The sequence below is a fragment of the Dendrobates tinctorius genome, unplaced genomic scaffold (genome assembly GCF_039654945.1).
Source record: "Dendrobates tinctorius isolate UK_male_01 unplaced genomic scaffold, ASM3965494v1 ptg000326l, whole genome shotgun sequence".
NCBI classification, from domain to species: Eukaryota; Metazoa; Chordata; class Amphibia; order Anura; family Dendrobatidae; genus Dendrobates; species Dendrobates tinctorius.
The window spans coordinates 856,426-873,917 of record NW_027361993.1 but is presented as its reverse complement, the minus strand read 5'-3'; the positions used below and the strand labels follow the sequence as shown (position 1 = coordinate 873,917).

General features: G+C 41.7%; 1 protein-coding gene across 2 annotated transcripts in view; it reads left to right on the top strand.

The window, feature by feature from the left end:
* The window catches only part of MMEL1 (membrane metalloendopeptidase like 1), a 742,661-nt gene that overhangs the window by 691,799 nt on the left and 33,370 nt on the right, over nucleotides 1–17,492 (top strand). For both annotated transcript variants that reach the window (XM_073561692.1, XM_073561691.1), the window contains exons 15-19: nucleotides 7,965–8,048; nucleotides 8,938–9,041; nucleotides 12,377–12,435; nucleotides 12,606–12,725; nucleotides 13,597–13,730. In XM_073561692.1, coding sequence (XP_073417793.1) covers nucleotides 7,965–8,048; nucleotides 8,938–9,041; nucleotides 12,377–12,435; nucleotides 12,606–12,725; nucleotides 13,597–13,730 — 501 coding nt within the window. The remainder of the gene's footprint in view (nucleotides 1–7,964; nucleotides 8,049–8,937; nucleotides 9,042–12,376; nucleotides 12,436–12,605; nucleotides 12,726–13,596; nucleotides 13,731–17,492) is intronic.

Genomic DNA, 17,492 nt, shown 5'->3' with positions numbered 1-17,492 from the left:
TCTGTAGAGAACGGGTGTTATGAGCTTATTTTCTGCTCCACCAGTTGAGAGTTCTCCTTCCGTTCTCCCTCTGGTGGTGACAGGAGGTAGTGAGGTTGGTTTAAGTGGTAGTGATCTACCACCTGATGAGGAGGATAACGATTGGATCTCTGGAGTATCAGACTGGATATAAGACAGCCGACGCCCTATCCTGGTGCTGGTGATTCAGTCTGCTTCTCAGGTCTTGGACTTCAGCTCTCTTCCAGTCTTCTCAAGTTAAGTTTGTTTTTTGCTAATGTTCATACTTGCGCTTGTTGGTCAATTCAGTTTCTTGTGTGGTCAGCTTGCCAGTGCTGGGGCTATGCTGAACTTCCACTCCTATTTATCTGTATTTGCCAATTTGCCTTTTTGTCCCTTATTAGATTGGCCTCTTTTTGCTCTGTTTCAGAATATTTCAGAGTGCTGATATAGTGGGAGAAGTCTAGTGACTTCAGGGTTAATTTTGCTATCAGACGTGTCGAACATTATTTTGGTAGTTTTTTTGCAGATTGCAGACAGTGGCTTTCCTTTCCTGTCCTTTCTAGTTAGTCGGGCCCCATCGTTTGCTCAGCCTATTTTCCTGCCTGTATTTGTGTTTTCATCTTGCTTCACCGTCAATACATGTGTGGGGGCTGTCTATTCCTTTGGGGTCTCCTCTGGGGCAGTTAGTTTTCCCTTTTCTTGCTTTAGGTTTATGTAGTCCACCGGCAGTGACGAGGCGTCTAGGAACGCTCCACTGCTACTGGTAGTTGTGTGGTTAAGATCAGGGATCTGCAATCTGCATAGTTACCAACCTCTCTGGTTTTCTGGGACTTAGCTTTTGTTGTTCCTCCTCGGTGACCCATTACTAACAGAATCACCAGCCATACCGTAGATTCTAGGGTACTCAAAAGCAGGGAAAGATTGTTTAAGAAAAAAAGAAAAAAGTGTCAGAATTTTTTTTTTTTATATATATTTTTTTTCCTCTTCTTTTTTTTCTGGGGCCGTAGGAGGATTTTTTTTTTCCTAATGGAGATTAAGCAATTGTCTGATCGTGTGGAGCAACTTGCTGCTGAAGTGCAGGGAATTTCCACCTACCTCATTCAGTCACATGCTGCTGAACCTAAGATTCCTACTCCTGATGAGTTTTCTGGGGATCGGTCTAAATTTCTGAATTTTAAGAATAATTATAAATTATTTCTTGCCTTGAAGCCTAATTCATCGGGGAGCTCTGTTCAGCAGGTTAAAATTGTCATCTCCTTGCTGCGCGGCGATCCCCAGGATTGGGCTTTTTCTCTGACACCTGAAAATCCTATTTTGACTAATGTGGATGCATTTTTTCAAGCCTTGGGGTTGTTGTATGATGAACCTAATGTCGTTGATCAAGCTGAGAGAACCCTGTTGGCATTAGACCAGGGTCAGGATCCTGCAGAGCTGTACTGTCAAAAATTCTGAAAGTGGGCGGTCCTTACTACATGGAATGATAGTGCATTGGCAGCTCTCTTTCGGAAATCTTTGTCAGAGACCGTAAAAGATGTTATGGTGGGATTTCCTGTTCCTTCTGGTCTGGATGGCTCTATGTCATTAGCCATTCAAGTTGATCAGCGTCTACGTGAACATAAAACTACACGGGAGGCGCTGCCTCCTTTTGAACAAATGTCTGAACCTATGCAATGTGATGGGGTTTTGTCTAGGGCGCAACGTCGGGAGTTTAGAAGGCGTAATAAGCTGTGTTTTTTCTGTGGAGACGCCTCTCATACTATTTCTGTCTGCCCTAAACAAGAGAAACGTTTTGCACACACATTTGCTGTGGGCAGTATACAACCTAATTTCCTTTTGGCAATTACTCCGATCTGCTCTTTGTTCACATTTTCCACTAAGGCTTTTGAGGATTCAGGAGCAGCTCTGATTCTGATGGATTTGGACTTTGCTAAACGTTGTGGTTTGTCCATGATGCCTCTGCAGATGCCTATTCCTTTGAGGGGTATTGATGCCACTCCTTTGGCGGAGAATAAACCTCAGTTTTGGACCCAGGTGATAATGCGAGTTGCCCCAGACCACCAAGAAAATTGTAAATTTTTGGTGCTGCATAATTTGCACGATACTATTGTTCTCAGGTTCCCCTGGTTGCAAACTCATAACCCATTTTTTGGATTGGAAATCTGTGTCTGTGGTGAGTTGGGGTTGTCAGTGTGTTCTTAGGGACGCTCCTGTTTTCTCCACCTCTTCTCAGTCTCTTGATATTCCTGATTATTTGGCTGATTTTTCTTATGTATTTAGTGAGAGTAAGTCTGCGTCTTTGCCTCCTCATAGGAGTTATGACTGTGCAATTGACTTGATGCCTGGGTGTAAATTTCCCAAGGGTCGGCTTTTCAACTTATCTGTACCCGAACATGATGCTATGCGATCCTATATTAAGGAGTCATTGTAGAAGGGTCATTTTTAGACCATCCTCGTCACGGTTAGCAGTGGGGTACCACAGGGGTCAGTTTTGGGCCCGCTTCTTTTTAACATATTTATTAATGACCTTGTAGGGGGCATAGAGAGTAGAATTTCAATATTTGCAGATGACACTAAACTCTGCAGGGTAATCAATACAGAGGAGGACAATTTTATATTACAGGAGGATTTATGTAAACTAGAAGCTTGGGCTGATAAATGGCAAATGAGCTTTAATGGGGATAAATGTAAGGTCATGCACTTGGGTAGAACGAACAAGATGTATAATTATGTGCTTAATTGTAAAACACTGGACAAAACAGTCATTGAAAAAGACCTGGGTGTATGGGTGGACGACAAACTCACATTTAGCGGCCAGTGTCAGGCAGCTGCTGCAAAGGCAAATAAAATAATGGGATGCATTAAAAGAGGCATAGATGCTCATGAGGAGAACATAATTTTACCTCTATATAAGTCACTAGTGCGACCACACTTAGAATACTGTGTACAGTTCTGGTCTCCGGTGTATAAGAAAGACATAGCTGAACTGGAGCGGGTGCAGAGAAGAGCGACCAAGGTTATTAGGGAACTAGGGGGTCTGCAATACCAAGACAGGTTATTACATTTGGGGTTATTTAGTTTGGAGAGTCGAAGGCTTAGGGGTGATCTTATTACAATGTATAAATATATGCGGGGACAATACCAAGAGCTTTCTAATGATCTTTTTACTCTTAGACCTGTGACGGGGACAAGGGGGCATCCTCTACGTCTGGAGGAAAGAAGGTTTAAGCATACTCACAGACGCGGATTCTTTACTGTAAGAGCAGTGAGACTATGGAACTCTCTGCCATATGATGTTGTAATGAGTGATTCCCTACTAAAATTTAAGAATGGACTGGATGCCTTTCTTGAAAAGTATAATATTACAGGGTATATACACTAGTTTCCTTAATATTGCATTGATCCAGGGAGCAAGTATGATTGCCGTATGTGGAGTCAGGAAGGAATTTTTTTCCCCAATGTGAAGCTTACTTGTTGCCACATGGGGTTTTTTTGCCTTCCTCTGGATCAACATGTTAGGGCAAGTTAGGATAGGATATGGGTTGAACTAGATGGACTTAAAGTCTCCCTTCAACCTTAATAACTATGTTACTATGTTACTATGTTACCTTTAGGTGCTGGGGTTTTTTTTGTGGCCAAGAAAGATGGTTCATTAAGACCCTGTATTGATTATCGTTCCCTTAACAAGATGACGGTTAAATATCAGTACCCGTTACCTATGATGTCTGATTTATTCTCCAGAGTTAAGAGTGCCTGCTGGTTTACTAAGCTTGACCTCAGGGGGGCGTATAATCCTATTCGCATCAAGCACGGGGATGAATGGAAGACGGCGTTTAATACTCTGGAGGGACATTTTGAGTACCTCGGTGATGCCTTTTGGGCTCTCTAATGCCCCTTCTGTCTTCCAGTCCTTTATGAATGATATTTTCCGAGACTTTGTGGATAAGTTTTTGATCATCTATCTGGATGATATTTTGATCTTTTCTAGTGATTGGGATTCCCATGTGGAACATGTCCGGACTGTGTTCCGGATTTTGAGGGAGAATTCCGTTTGTTAAGGGATCGAAGTGCCTCTTTGGTGTACAGAGGATTTCATTTTTGGGATTTATCTTGTCTCCATTGACTATTGAAATGGAACCGGCTAAGGTACAAGCCATTTATGATTGGGTTCAGCCTACTTCTTTGAAGGCTCTCCAGAAGTTTTTGGGTTTTTCAAATTTCTATCGTAAATTTATAGGTAATTTTTCTAGTATTGTCAAACCACTGACTGATCTGACCAAGAAGGGAGCTGATGTGCTGAATTGGTCTCCTGAGGCTGTCTCAGCATTTCAGGAGCTTAAGCGGAGATTTACTTCAACTCCAGTTTTACGGCAACCTGATGTCTCACTTCCATTTCAAGTGGAGGTAGACGCTTCTGAGATTGTTGCAGGAGCTGTTTTGTCCCAAAAAGACCCTGTGACTTCTAAGATGAATCCCTGTGCCTTCTTTTCTCGAAAATTTTCCCCATTTGAACGCAACTATGACGTGGGGAATCTGGAATTGTTGGCCATGAAATGGGCATTTGAGGAGTGGAGACATTGATTGGAGGGAGCTAGACATCAATTTGTGGTCCTCACCGATCACAAGAATCTGATTTATCTGGAGTCGGCCAAACGCTTGAATCCTAAACAGGCTAGATGGGCCTTGTTTTTCACGTGTTTTAATTTTGTGGTCTCTTTTCTTCCGGGCACTAAGAATGTTAAGGCAGACGCCCTTTTTAGGAGTTTATTTGCTGATTCTCTTAATGTGACTGAGCCTACTTCTATCCTGGGTGAGGGGGTAGTTCTTTCTGCCATTTCGCTCAATTTGAGACGCGCCCTGGAGGAATTTCAGGAGGATAAACCTGAGCATTGCCCTATGGGAAGATTGTATGTTCCTGACCAGTGGAGAAAGAGAGTGATGTCTGAAGTCCATTGCTCCGCATTGGCTGGTCATCCGGGTATTTTTGGGTACCAGAGATTTGGTGAGTTGGTCGTTTTGGTGGCCTGCCTTATCTCGTGATGTCAGGAATTTTGTACAGTCCTGTGGGACTTGTTCTCGGTCTAAACCCTATTCTTGTTCTAGTGGGTTGCTGATGCCCCTGCTGGTGCCCAAGAGGCCATGGACCCATATCTCAATGGATTTTATTTCTGATCTTCCTGTCTCTCAGAGAATGACTGTTATTTGGGTGATTTGTGATAGATTTTCGAAGATGGTCCATCTTGTACCACTCCCAAAGTTGCCATCTTCCGCTGAGTTGGTACCCTTGTTTTTACAACAGGTGGTTCGGTTACACGGGATTCCAGAGAACATTGTGTCTGATAGAGGGGTCCAGTTTGTTTCCAGATTCTGGAAAGCCTTTTGTTCCAATCTGGGAATTCAGTTACCCTTCTCCTCCGCGTTTCATCCCCAGACCAATGGACAGACTGAGAGAACAAACCAGACCCTGGAGTCTTATTTAAGATGTTTTATATCTGCTGATCAAGATGATTGGGTCTCATTTTTGCCCTTGGCCGAATTTGCGCTGAACAATAGAGCTAGTTCTGCCACTTTGATGTGACCCTTTTTCTGTAATTTTGGGTTTCATCCACGATTCTCTTCAGGGCAAGTGGAATCTTCGTCCTGCCCAGGTGTGGAAACTGTGGTTGTGAGAATGCAGCAGATATGGGACCAAGTGGTGGATAAGTTGTCACTCTCTCAGGAAAAGGCCCAGCATTTTTCCAACCGGCATAGGACCATTGGTCCCCGGTTTAAAGTGGGTGATATGGTTTGGTTGTCATCTAAGAATATTCCTATGAAGGTTGCATCTCCAAAATTTAAGCCCAGATTTATTGGACCTTATAAGATTTTTGAGATTCTTGATCCTGTTTCTTTTCGATTGGCTCTTCCAGTCACGTTCAAAATCCATAACGTATTTCACAAGTCACTGTTGAAGAGGTTTGTTGAGCCAGTAGTTCCTGTGGCGGCACCTCCTGACCCTGTATTGGATAAAGGCAATGTGGAATATGAGGTAGAGAAAATATTGGATTCTCATTTGGTTAGACGGAGACTCCAGTATTTGGTCAAATGGAAGGGTTATGGCCAGGAGGATAATTCTTGGGTCTCTGCCTCTGATATTCATGCCAATAAATTGGTTCATGCTTTTCACCGGTCCCATCCTGATCGGCCTGGTGGCATGGATGAGGGTTCGGTGACCCCTCCTCAAGGGGGGGTACTGTTATGAGCTCATTTTCTGCTCCACCAGTTGAGAGTTCTCCTTCCGTTCTCCCTCTGGTGGTGACAGGAGGTAGTGAGGTTGGTTTAAGTGGTAGTGATCTGCCACCTGATGAGGAGGATAATGATTGGATCTCTGGAGTATCAGACTGGATATAAGACAGCCGACGCCCTATCCTGGCGCTGGTGATTCAGTCTGCTTCTCAGGTCTTGGACTTCAGCTCTCTTCCAGTTTTCTCAAGTTAAGTTTGTTTTTTACTAATGCTCACACTTGCGCTTGTTGGTCAATTCAGTTTCTTGTGTGGTCAGCTTGCCCCTGCTGGGGCTATGCTGAACTTCCACTCCTATTTATCTGTATTTGCCAATTTGCCTTTTTGTCCCTTATTAGATTGGCCTCTTTTTGCTCTGTTTCAGAATATTTCAGAGTGCTGATATAGTGGGAGAAGTCTAGTGACTTCAGGGTTAATTTTGCTATCAGATGTGTTGGACATTATTTTGGTAGGGTTTTTTGGCAGATTGCAGACAGTGGCTTTCCTTTCCTGTCCTTTCTAGTTAGTCGGGCCCCATAGTTTGCTCAGACTATTTTCCTGCCTGTGTTTGTGTTTTCATCTTGCTTCACCATCAATACATGTGTGGGGGCTGTCTATTCCTTTGGGGTCTGCTCTGGGGCAGTTAGTTTTCCCTTATCTTGCTTTAGGTTTATGTAGTCCTCCGGCGGTGACGAGGCATCTAGGAACATTGTAGGAACGCTCCACTGCTACTGTTAGTTGTGTGGTTAAGATCAGGGATCTGCAATCTGCATAGTTACCAACCTCTCTGGTTTTCTGGGACTTAGCTTTTGTTGTTCCTCCACGGTGACCCATTCATAACAAACGGGGTTCCAATCCACGGGAAGGATGAAGAATCCTTCAAAGTTGTGGGAGATTCCCACACTCACGAACGCTACAAGCTGTGCTCAGTACATTATGAGAGACCGCCGGAATGAGACTTTGTTCCTCGGTGTATGCAGGTATCTGGCTAAAAGGTCTGGCCTAGTCACCTGATTCTCACTGTGCTGTGCACACGTTACAGTATCTGCTTGCAAATGTGAGTCACCTTCAGACACGGAGGTAAGCAGGAAGCTGGCAGTCTGTCGTCCACCCACAGACTGGTGTACAGGGGATCTGTCAAGTCGGCCTGCGCCCAATGGATGCTCTGCTGCCACAGCTGCCACTGCGCCTGACTGTCTGCTTAGCTTTCCCACCTCGACTCTGACCCTTTTCCCACACACAGCACTTTTTAGCACGGCTCCGCCTACCGCAGCCATATGGAAGAGTCGGTCATTGTTGGAAAGTCTTCCCCCTGCAGCATTGGTGACCATCCCAGTAGTTCTGCAACTGGTGCGAGAGAGATATGCCCAATGTTGTTCTTCCTTTTACAGGTGCATAAAAAATAACTGGATGCCATACGAACCCACAGTATAGCATCCGCATCACACATTGCAATTCTGTATGATAAGAAACTGTAAATGGTCTGTTAAATGATTAATAGCTACTGCCGTAAAAAAAAACGGACTGCATATGAATGCCATTGAGAAAAAAAATGTCAACTTTTTCTGGATGAAACTCTGATGTAAAGTCAGACGTCACACGATATTTGTACTGCGTAGCGTACTGAGCAATAGGAACAGATAGGTTCAGAACTGCTGCAGTTATGAATGGTATCCTCACATTGATCTTGCACTTGATATTTTACAGGCGCTGTCAATTAAAGAGCAAATTGGTTATCCAGACTATATTCTGGAGGATCAAAATGATAAATTGGACCAGGAATCAGCTTCAGTAAGTATAGACAAAACAGTGATGCTAAACCACAAGAATGAGTAGTGAGTTGAAATTGGTGCTAGCAAATGTCATCTGCAGGACTGTCCTACTGGAAAAGGACAGCCTCTCTGGTTTTGTGCACTGTGCATTCTCAGGACTGGAATGAGAATTTGCATAGGGTAGTACCTGCTTATAAGCTGGATACCGGTAATGGTGAGTTCCCAAGCCACCAGGCAAATGGACCACAAACCATTGGATTGTAAGTTCATGGATGCAATACCTTTGGACACTAGGTCCAGGAACACAAACTAAATTGCAACATAAGGATTGGTTTTGCAAACCTGCTTGGGATATTATCATTTTTTCTCCTTAATGTGAAGGTCACACAAATATGAAAGAGATCTGAAATGACTTGGTATATTGGGGTCACAGCTGGGCCCCTAATACGGTTTGTACCGCTGTTCTTGCGCCGCTACATGTGCTCAGTAGATAATGACAGCTTTAGTTCTGCGTCTTTAGCAGATACATTGAAGGGCTGAAATGAGTTTTAATTGTGACATAACGACTCAGGAAAGAAAGACAGCTCTTCACCGTTGCACATTTTAAAATAGCTCTAAGTGTCATTGGTTTTGACTCCCGCAGTTCAAGTCTTCTTCTCCAGGTCACAGACATCTGGCAGGAGTTCCTTTGATTTGCAGTAACTTGAACAGTACTTGTGACAGCTCTGAGCGCTTTCATAAAATGCTTATACAGGAGAGGGAAGGTCAGCATAATTGCAATGCTTTCACAAGCTGAATAGTATTGAAAGTCAGCCTGACAAATATAATGGCTTCATAAAATACACAGATCAAGAGGGATACATCTAATGCATGAAACACAGATTTTTTTCTCTCTCTTATCTCCACAGTTGAACTTTAGTGAAGAGAAATACTTTGAGAACATACTGGAAATTTTAAAAGCAACAGCACAAAAGAGTCTAAAAAAGCTAAGAGAGCCGGTCGACCCTGATGCGTATGTATTAATTCCTAAAATGTTTTTATATATTTAAAAGGAACTCAACAGGCAATGTAGAATGTCTCATTACAGTGGTTCCACGTTCCCTCAAAATTTCCAAAGGACTCCTAGTATTGGGCTCCTGTAACAAACTGGACAATTCAATTTTGGAAAAAGCTATTAGCATTATGCCCATTTTTATGACTTCTGTGATCCCTTGTAGGCTATTAAGGAACTTAAATGCAAGTGTTTAAAGGGGTTTTACTACTATTGAACAACCCCAGGTTAACTAATTCAGGGTCCCCATTAAGACAAACAGTAAATACTGTGAAGGATGGCACCAGAGAGATAATGCAGAATCCCACCTCTGCCACCACATGTGATTAACCTGCACATTGCCACTCCTCCTGACGTTACTATTAAGTCAGACAGATCATGTAATGTGGTCTCCCCACTTTCACCAACGTTATATTGCACACCCCGCAGGGGCATGTAAGGTCGGCTTGGTCAATTTTACATGGACACCAAATGTCCACACAGACCCAGAGAGGCACAGGGAGTGAGAGGATGTGGCCCACGCAGTCACTGACGTGGAACCACACTCACTAACAACCATGAGAGCTGAGAGGCCCCTTTCACTAGCACCAGTGAAACAGTGTGCTGCCAGCCCCATAAGACTGCCACCAGTTCCTCAATAGATATAAGCCTGATCCGTTAACAGGATTATATAGGTTCAGAAACTAGCCCTGATAACATTCAAAATTAAAATGAAAGATGCACATGTGGATTCCTGGATCAAGATAGAAGAGCAGCCAAATGTTAAATTATATGTTTAATGGCCTTAAGGGCACTCTAGACAATTCACTACATACACGATGGTTACACATTTACAATGGTCAGATATGCAAATATGGATAGTGGCAGGACAGAACATATAAGCAGAATATATGTGTCAGTTACCAGTAGATGAAAGGCCTGGCTTTCAGGGACGGGGCTACCACATGGTAGGCTTGTGATCCCCTCTATTCCTTGACTTCTCCTCACATGCTATGTCGTGGCCATCTCCCCAGAGAAAAAGCAATAGGCCACGCTTTACATGAGCATTTAACCCCTTTGTGTTACTCCCCTCCTGCCCTCTGAGCTGAATCTAAATACCCTCTTCTTGCCTTCTGGCAGCTATAAACTTCAAAATCTAAGATGAGTCATAACTCTTTAACGGACAGTCATAGGCAGGTGATTTTGGCACCATCTTATCAGGTCGGGCCACTGCTATGTGTTAAGACCAAACACACTTTGCTATCTGGTTTCTACTGGCTGCTCTATCTCTATATCCCTGGGTGCTAGAACGGGTCAAGACTTGGGCGGGCATTTGCTATGTTCTGGGATCTCGGAAATATACATGACGTATGCCTAGGACTTATAGTATCTCCATAACTTCTTATGTAATTATGTTTCTAAAATTATCTTTGGCAGCTTCAGCATGACTCTATATTGCAAGCCAGCCTTTCTACTGTTAGATCTGTCATTCTCAGCATTTGGAGGTTTGGCCCACCTTCTGAGATAGCTGCAAGAGGGTCTAAGTGTTCTGTTGTGTTGGAGCTACTGGGCATTTATATGGTAACTTATTCTTACATTTTTGTATTTATAGTGTTTTGAGGGACTCATATTAGGTATCCTTATATGTAAATTTCAATTGTTTACCTCTTTGGACTTCCATTGTTATTTTTAAACTGATTTACATGGACCACTGAGCTATCTCTATACCACTCTATGTTATTTGAATGTATGCCACATCATTATTAAGACCCATTTTCTATACGTTTTCCCCATGATTTTCCTGTGATATTTTTATTTCCTCTTACTTATTTATCTTCTACTTACACATGCAGTTGTTTTTAATATTTGGTGTTAATAAAAAATATATATTTTTGATCATTCCAGTGTTTTTTCACTTCTTTTGTTGTTCTTAATTGATTCTGGTGAATTTTCACTGAGACTATATTCCCATAGTGAATAATATATAAATTGTTGTTGTCCAACACCTTCTGAGGTAGCTGCAAGAGGGTCTAGGTGTTCTGTTACAGCTGCACACTGAAGAGGGTTTATAATACCATGCCACAGAGGATACAAATGATTGGCATGAAATTATTTCTCCAATATTCTTCAAACTCGCCTCCCACAGTGGTGCTGTTCCAGAAATGCGAGCACCGCTGCTCCTTGAGAGGGAGGTGACATGTTGTGTCACATGCTGGCTGCAGCCAATGAGTATCCTCTCTGACTGCAGTTCCTTGAGATTTAGTCACCACAGATGTCCTCTATGATGAAATAATAAATGCTGCAGCTAATGAGTGGCCATTCATTGGCTGCAGCCAGCACTTAACACAAATCATTTCATTCTCTAGGTGTGAGTGTAGTGTAGATTGCTTTTATTTTAATTGGGGTCCTGAAATGATTAGGCGTGGTTGTCCAGTAGCTGACAACCCCTTTAACCTTAACTGCAGTGTCCACAGAAGGAAATTGTACAGATTTACAAGTTCCCCTTGTTGACATCAATGATCTGACTTTGTATTGAACAGATTGTAATGGGTCTTCTGGAGCTATTTTGAAGGTGCTGTTTTCTTTGACAATGCTGCACAGGGAATCCCGTCAAATAACTGGAAATGCCCTAAAAAGAGTAGACTGAAAATTTGAAAAATCCTTTAATATTACTTTGTGAGTTGATGGATGTCCACCTTTCTACACGGGCAAACACAAAACTAATCAAGGAAAAAAAGTTCTACCAAAACTCATTGGGAACATTGAAAAAACAAAATCAAAATCAGCAAGGTCAACTACAGCCAACAGTTTATAAACATCAAGGCCAACTTCCACCAAGGGCATAAAAACATCAAAGCAAACTACTTCCACTAAGGATGTATAAAGATCAAGGCCAACTACCACCAAGGATATGAAAACATTTAAACCAAATATCACTAAGGGCATAAAAACATCAAGGCCAACTACTAGCACCAAGGATGTGCTTACATCAAGGCCAACTACCTCCAAGGGCATAAAAACATCCAAACCTAGCTACCACCATCGCATAAAAACATCAATACCAACTATCAAGGGTGTATCTACAGACATGTCAACCATTAACTTCTCTGTGAAACTTTATGGATGCAATTGCCCATCTTAAAAAAAAAAAAAATACAAATTCTGTGAATGACACGTTAGGTTGGGAAGCTGTGACAAAATTTGCAATTGTTTAACCCAAAATATATTTACTTTACACCATGTTCCACCTGAATATACAGACAAAAAACAATCAAATCACCAGTTGTAATAACTGCTTCTGTGTTACTCTGTTTTAGTTGGATAATCGGTGCAGCAGTGGCTGATGCCTTCTATTCCCCTAATCGGAATCAGATTGGTGAGTTTCTCGGAAAAAGGGTTCAAACTGGTGATAAACTATACTTTTGGTTAGGTTACCATACTGTAAAGCATGCCTAACCCAATGTTAAGGTCCCAATCCATCTCTTGTCTATAATATTAAATCAAAAACATCTAGTGATAATAACTATAATATTCTGTATTTTACAGTATTTCCTGCTGGGATCCTTCAGCCTCCATTTTTCAGCAAGCAACAACCGCAAGCATTGAACTTTGGTGGAATCGGTATGGTCATTGGTCACGAAATCACTCACGGATTTGATGACAATGGTAAGGATGAAAAGTAACTTTACTACTAAGTCATTGAGGTAGCCAGGGGGGACGTTTATGGAGTAAGCAAATAGTGGTGCTGCATGTTGGACCCACCAAGCATTTACGTCTGTTTTTTACGTACTACTTCTATTTGTGCTTTTCACCTGTTATAGTCTATGGAACTAGTCACATGTCCATGTATTTTTGAGGAGTGAGTGGTCTGCACAAAAAAAAACATTTTTTATTTTGATTTGAGTCATGAATCTAGCTAGTCAATACAAGTGTATAGTTCAAAGAAAAAAAATGGGCAGTACTCGGATGCCATCCATTGAGAAGTATCTATAAAAGATTTAAAAAACTGATGAAGCGCTGATAGCAAAAACTGACACTCTGGCCAAATACTGATAAAACACTGATCAAAATCATTGATGAAACTTGTACTGTTTTTTTTTTGCATACGAGAAAAATCTCTGACCACTAAATGAGTTCTAACATTTAAAGTCAGTAAGGCTGTGTTCACACGTAGCGTTTTTTTCGTGGATTTGCCAAAAAATCCACTCAAAAAACGCTTAAAATAAGCTTCCCATTCATTTCTATGCATTTTGCACTTTTTGTGCATATTGATGCGTTTTTTACCGCAAACAAACCGCTTCGCGGTAAAAACCGCAGCATGCTCATTAATTTAGTGGAAAATTCCGCATTTCTAGCTATTTTCTATGGGTCTGGAAACGCGCGGAAAAAAACGTGCAGAAAACGCGCGGAAAACAACACGCGTTTTCTGGAAAGGGAGTCCGGTTTTTATGCAGAAATTTCTGCATACGTCTGCACATAGCCTAAAGCGCAGCATCATGTGTATGGATTATGCTCAGTGATGGTTGTTATTCAACAGGAAGGAATTTTGACAAGGACGGAAATATGTTTGACTGGTGGAGTAACTTCTCTGCGATGCATTTCAAAGATCAGTCCCGATGCATGGTCTATCAGTATGGCAATTACACCTGGGACTTGGCCGGGGGCCAAAATGTGAGTATGTTTTTCTCTTTTTCTAAATATGCCATCATATATATATTTCCTAGTTGGCTCAAAAAAACAATGAGATGGATGAAATGAACAGACTGACTAGGATAAGACAGCTGCAAGGACAAACACTTGGCAGATGAGGTTTAATGTTGATAAATGTAGAGTAATGTACCGCGACCATTGCTGCATAAACATTAAATAAGAAAAATACTCAGCACGTCAGAACAGGAGAAAGGCTGAGCAGCAGCACTCAATGTCAAGCAGCAGCCACCAAAGCAAACAAGATTTTAGGGTATATATAATAACTACTTGCGCTAGCTTGGTAGATCCGGGAGAAACATGTATATAAATTTGGATGTGTATAATAAATGTACCCGCTTCTATTCCCAAGCAAGATGATAGCGTTCCACAATAGTTAAAAAACAGCACTATGTCAAATCGCAACACAAACAGAACAATACCTTCATTCACATAGAATACGAGATGATTAAGAAAAAACCTGGCTCCACAGTGTTCCAATGAAAAGGCAGCAGTTCCAGCAGTGGTAGTTCAAGCGATAAAGCTGCTTATCTACCGCCGTTAGCGGCTGTCACGCTTGTAGGGGGACGTCTGTCACCGGCCGGGACAGCGTCCGATACCCACGGTTGTGTACCGCACTCTAAAGGACTCGAAAGTTGGCACCTGAATTTAATCTGGTCTGTCAGAACTGCCGCTCATAAACCGCGAAGTGTGCTCCGGGTACTTGCACTGCTGGCTTTATCGCTTGAACTACCGCTGCTGGAACTGCTGCCTTTTCATTGGAACACTGTGGAGCCAGGTTTTTTCTTAATCATCTCGTATTCTATGTGAATGAAGGTATTGTTCTGTTTGTGTTGCGATTTGACATAGCGCTGTTTTTTAACTATTGTGTAACGCTATCATCTTGCTTGGGAATAGAAGCGGGTGCATTTATTATACACATCCAAATTTATATACATGTTTCTCCCGGATCTACCAAGCTAGCGCAAGTAGTTATTATATATAAATGTTTTTTCTTGTTAGGACAAATTAGGTGGTTTTGTCCATATTTGCTGCTGCTGGTAGTGGGATTTAACGACTTGCGCCTCTATATATATATATATATTCTTTTTAAGATTTTAGGGTACACTAGTGTTCAAAATAATAGCAGTCCAATATGACTAACCAGGTTTCACTCTTTCACAAATTTTAAACTTTTAATTTTGATCCCCTTAATTTGGAGAGATATGTCACACAAAATAGTTAATAAATGACATTTCCCACATGTCTACTTTACATCAACATATTTTTGGAAACAATTTTTTTGGTTAGGAAGTTTAAGGGTTAAAAGTTGACCAGCGATTTCTCTTTTTTCCAACAAAATTTACAAAAAGATTTTTTTTTAGGGACCACCTCACATTTGAAGTTACTTTGTGGGGTGTACATGACAGAAAATACCCAAAAGTGACAGCAGTCTAAAAACCGCACCCCTCAAGGTGCTCAAAACCACATTTAAGAAGTCAATTAACCCATTATGTGCTTCACAGGAACTGAAGAAATGTAGAAGGAAAAAACAAACATTTACCTTTTTTCACAAACATTTTATTCAGAACTAGTTTTTTTATTTTCACAAATGTAAAAAGGGAAAATGAACCACAAAATTTGTTGTGCAATTTCTCATAAATACGCCCATACCCCATACTGTATGTGGAGGTAAACCACTGTTTGGGTGCACGGCAGAGATCAGAAGGGAAAAAGTGTTAAAAAGTGGCGCTGTGGTTTAAGTACCTTTAACTGCCGCCGTGAATAGGCGTATCAGCGGTCGTTAAGGGGATAAATATGTTGTTTCTGAGGCAAAGCCAACAAATGCCCAAAAATTGTGGGATGAAGTCCAAGCATCCTGGGCTGGAATAACAGTTGACAGATGCCAGAAGTTGGTTGACTCTATGCAACATAGATATGAAGCAGTTCTAATAAACTGTGGTTACACAACTAAATATTAGGTTAGTGATTCACAGGAATGTTAAATTGTCATAAAAAAATAGTACATATTGTGAGTTTGTAAATACAATTCAGACATTTTTTTGAACATCCCAATGTTCATTTTTTATTTTATGTAAAGTAGTTAAAATTGTATACATTTCTCTTCATGTTTTTAATTAGATCACAGTGTGAAATGTACCCAATGCATGGAAATAAAAAATACTAGTAGAAAGATTTTGTGATGAACTAATGTTTTGTACACACTGCTATTATTTTGAATACTACTGTATATAGAAAGAGTTAAAATCCTGTGAAATAAATGTATTATTACCCCTCCATAAATCACTTTTGAGGCCACATCTAGAATATGGGATCCAGTTTTGGGCTCCACATTTTAAAAAGGATATTCAGAAGTTCGAGTCAGTTGAAAGGCTGCAACTAAATTATTACAAGGGATGGAGGCCTCTCATATGAGGAGAGGTTGGAAAACTTGGGCTTGTTTTGCTTAGAAAAAAGACGCCTCAGATTGGATCTCAATTACATATATAAATATACAGTATATGTGGTCAGTACAAAGGACTGGCACATGACTTATTCCATCCAAAGTAACAGGAGAAAATAGGGTGCACCTCCATTAGAAAGTCTGCATGTCAATCTGTGTAGCAGGGTGCCTCACCATGCCTGAAAATACAACGTGAATCAAAGCAAAAAAGACCAGACACAAATGGGCATGCACATCTATTTCAGTACTCAGATAAAGATAACAATAATAAAATCTATATCTTTATTTGGACATTAGGATACACAAATCCACAAACAATAAAAACAATTAAAAACAAATATACATCATGGCGGTCAACCCGCACCCCTCAATATTAAACGGTGTCAACGTGTCAGTTTTCATAACCGTGTGTTAAATCAACAGTACTCAACTGGCAGTTAGTAATAAGCTATGCCAAAATTGCAAATCAAAAAATTACAAAAATTTGTGAGAATAATTCATGACTAATAATTCATAGCAACCGTGGCCAAACATCAAACCTGACCTATTCATGTCCAGAATGTGACCCAGTTGTCCCCTACAATAATGGGTTAGTTGTCAGTAAACTGAGCTTAGAATTGCATGGTATGGAAGTCACAAAAAAAAACACAAAACAAAAAAAAAGTGTGTACATGTAGGAAGATGGACCGGGCTGGTGGTACCCCTCTTGCGCCGGTTCCAAAACTGTCGGGGCTGTTACCATTGTTGCCAGGGGAAAAAGCTTTCTCACTCAGACAGACCTTTGCACTCGACAATAGGGGGCATCAGAGATAAAAGGGATGGTGCTCGGGAAAGCGGGACACTTGGTGGGAAGACAGAGTGCGCAGCAGGAGAAGGTTGGTTCACTCTCCATGGAGCGACACGATGGCTCAGGCCCGCGCTGCAGTTCCCAACCATATGCGCACACTGACTGTGAGCAACAAGTAGCTGTGTGCCCGCTCACCCCTGTCACCGAGAAGCCGTCTCGCATTGTTCCACTGATTCCCGCAGGTGCAAGTTCTAAGACTGACCTTTTGATTCGTACAGTGCCAGGTGGGTTCACTCCCGCCTCTGTTGCTGAACTGCGTCATGCTCCGGCGGTTCCACAGACTGTGCACATCACGTACATCAACCCGGGAACGCAAGGTCTCACTTGAGAGCAAGGATGCGCCGCCTTCATCAGGAGCCAGTTCCTCAACTTTCTTCAGGACCATGCCAGAGATTTCACATGTCACTTGCGTGGGCGCCACCATGGGGTTTCAAGC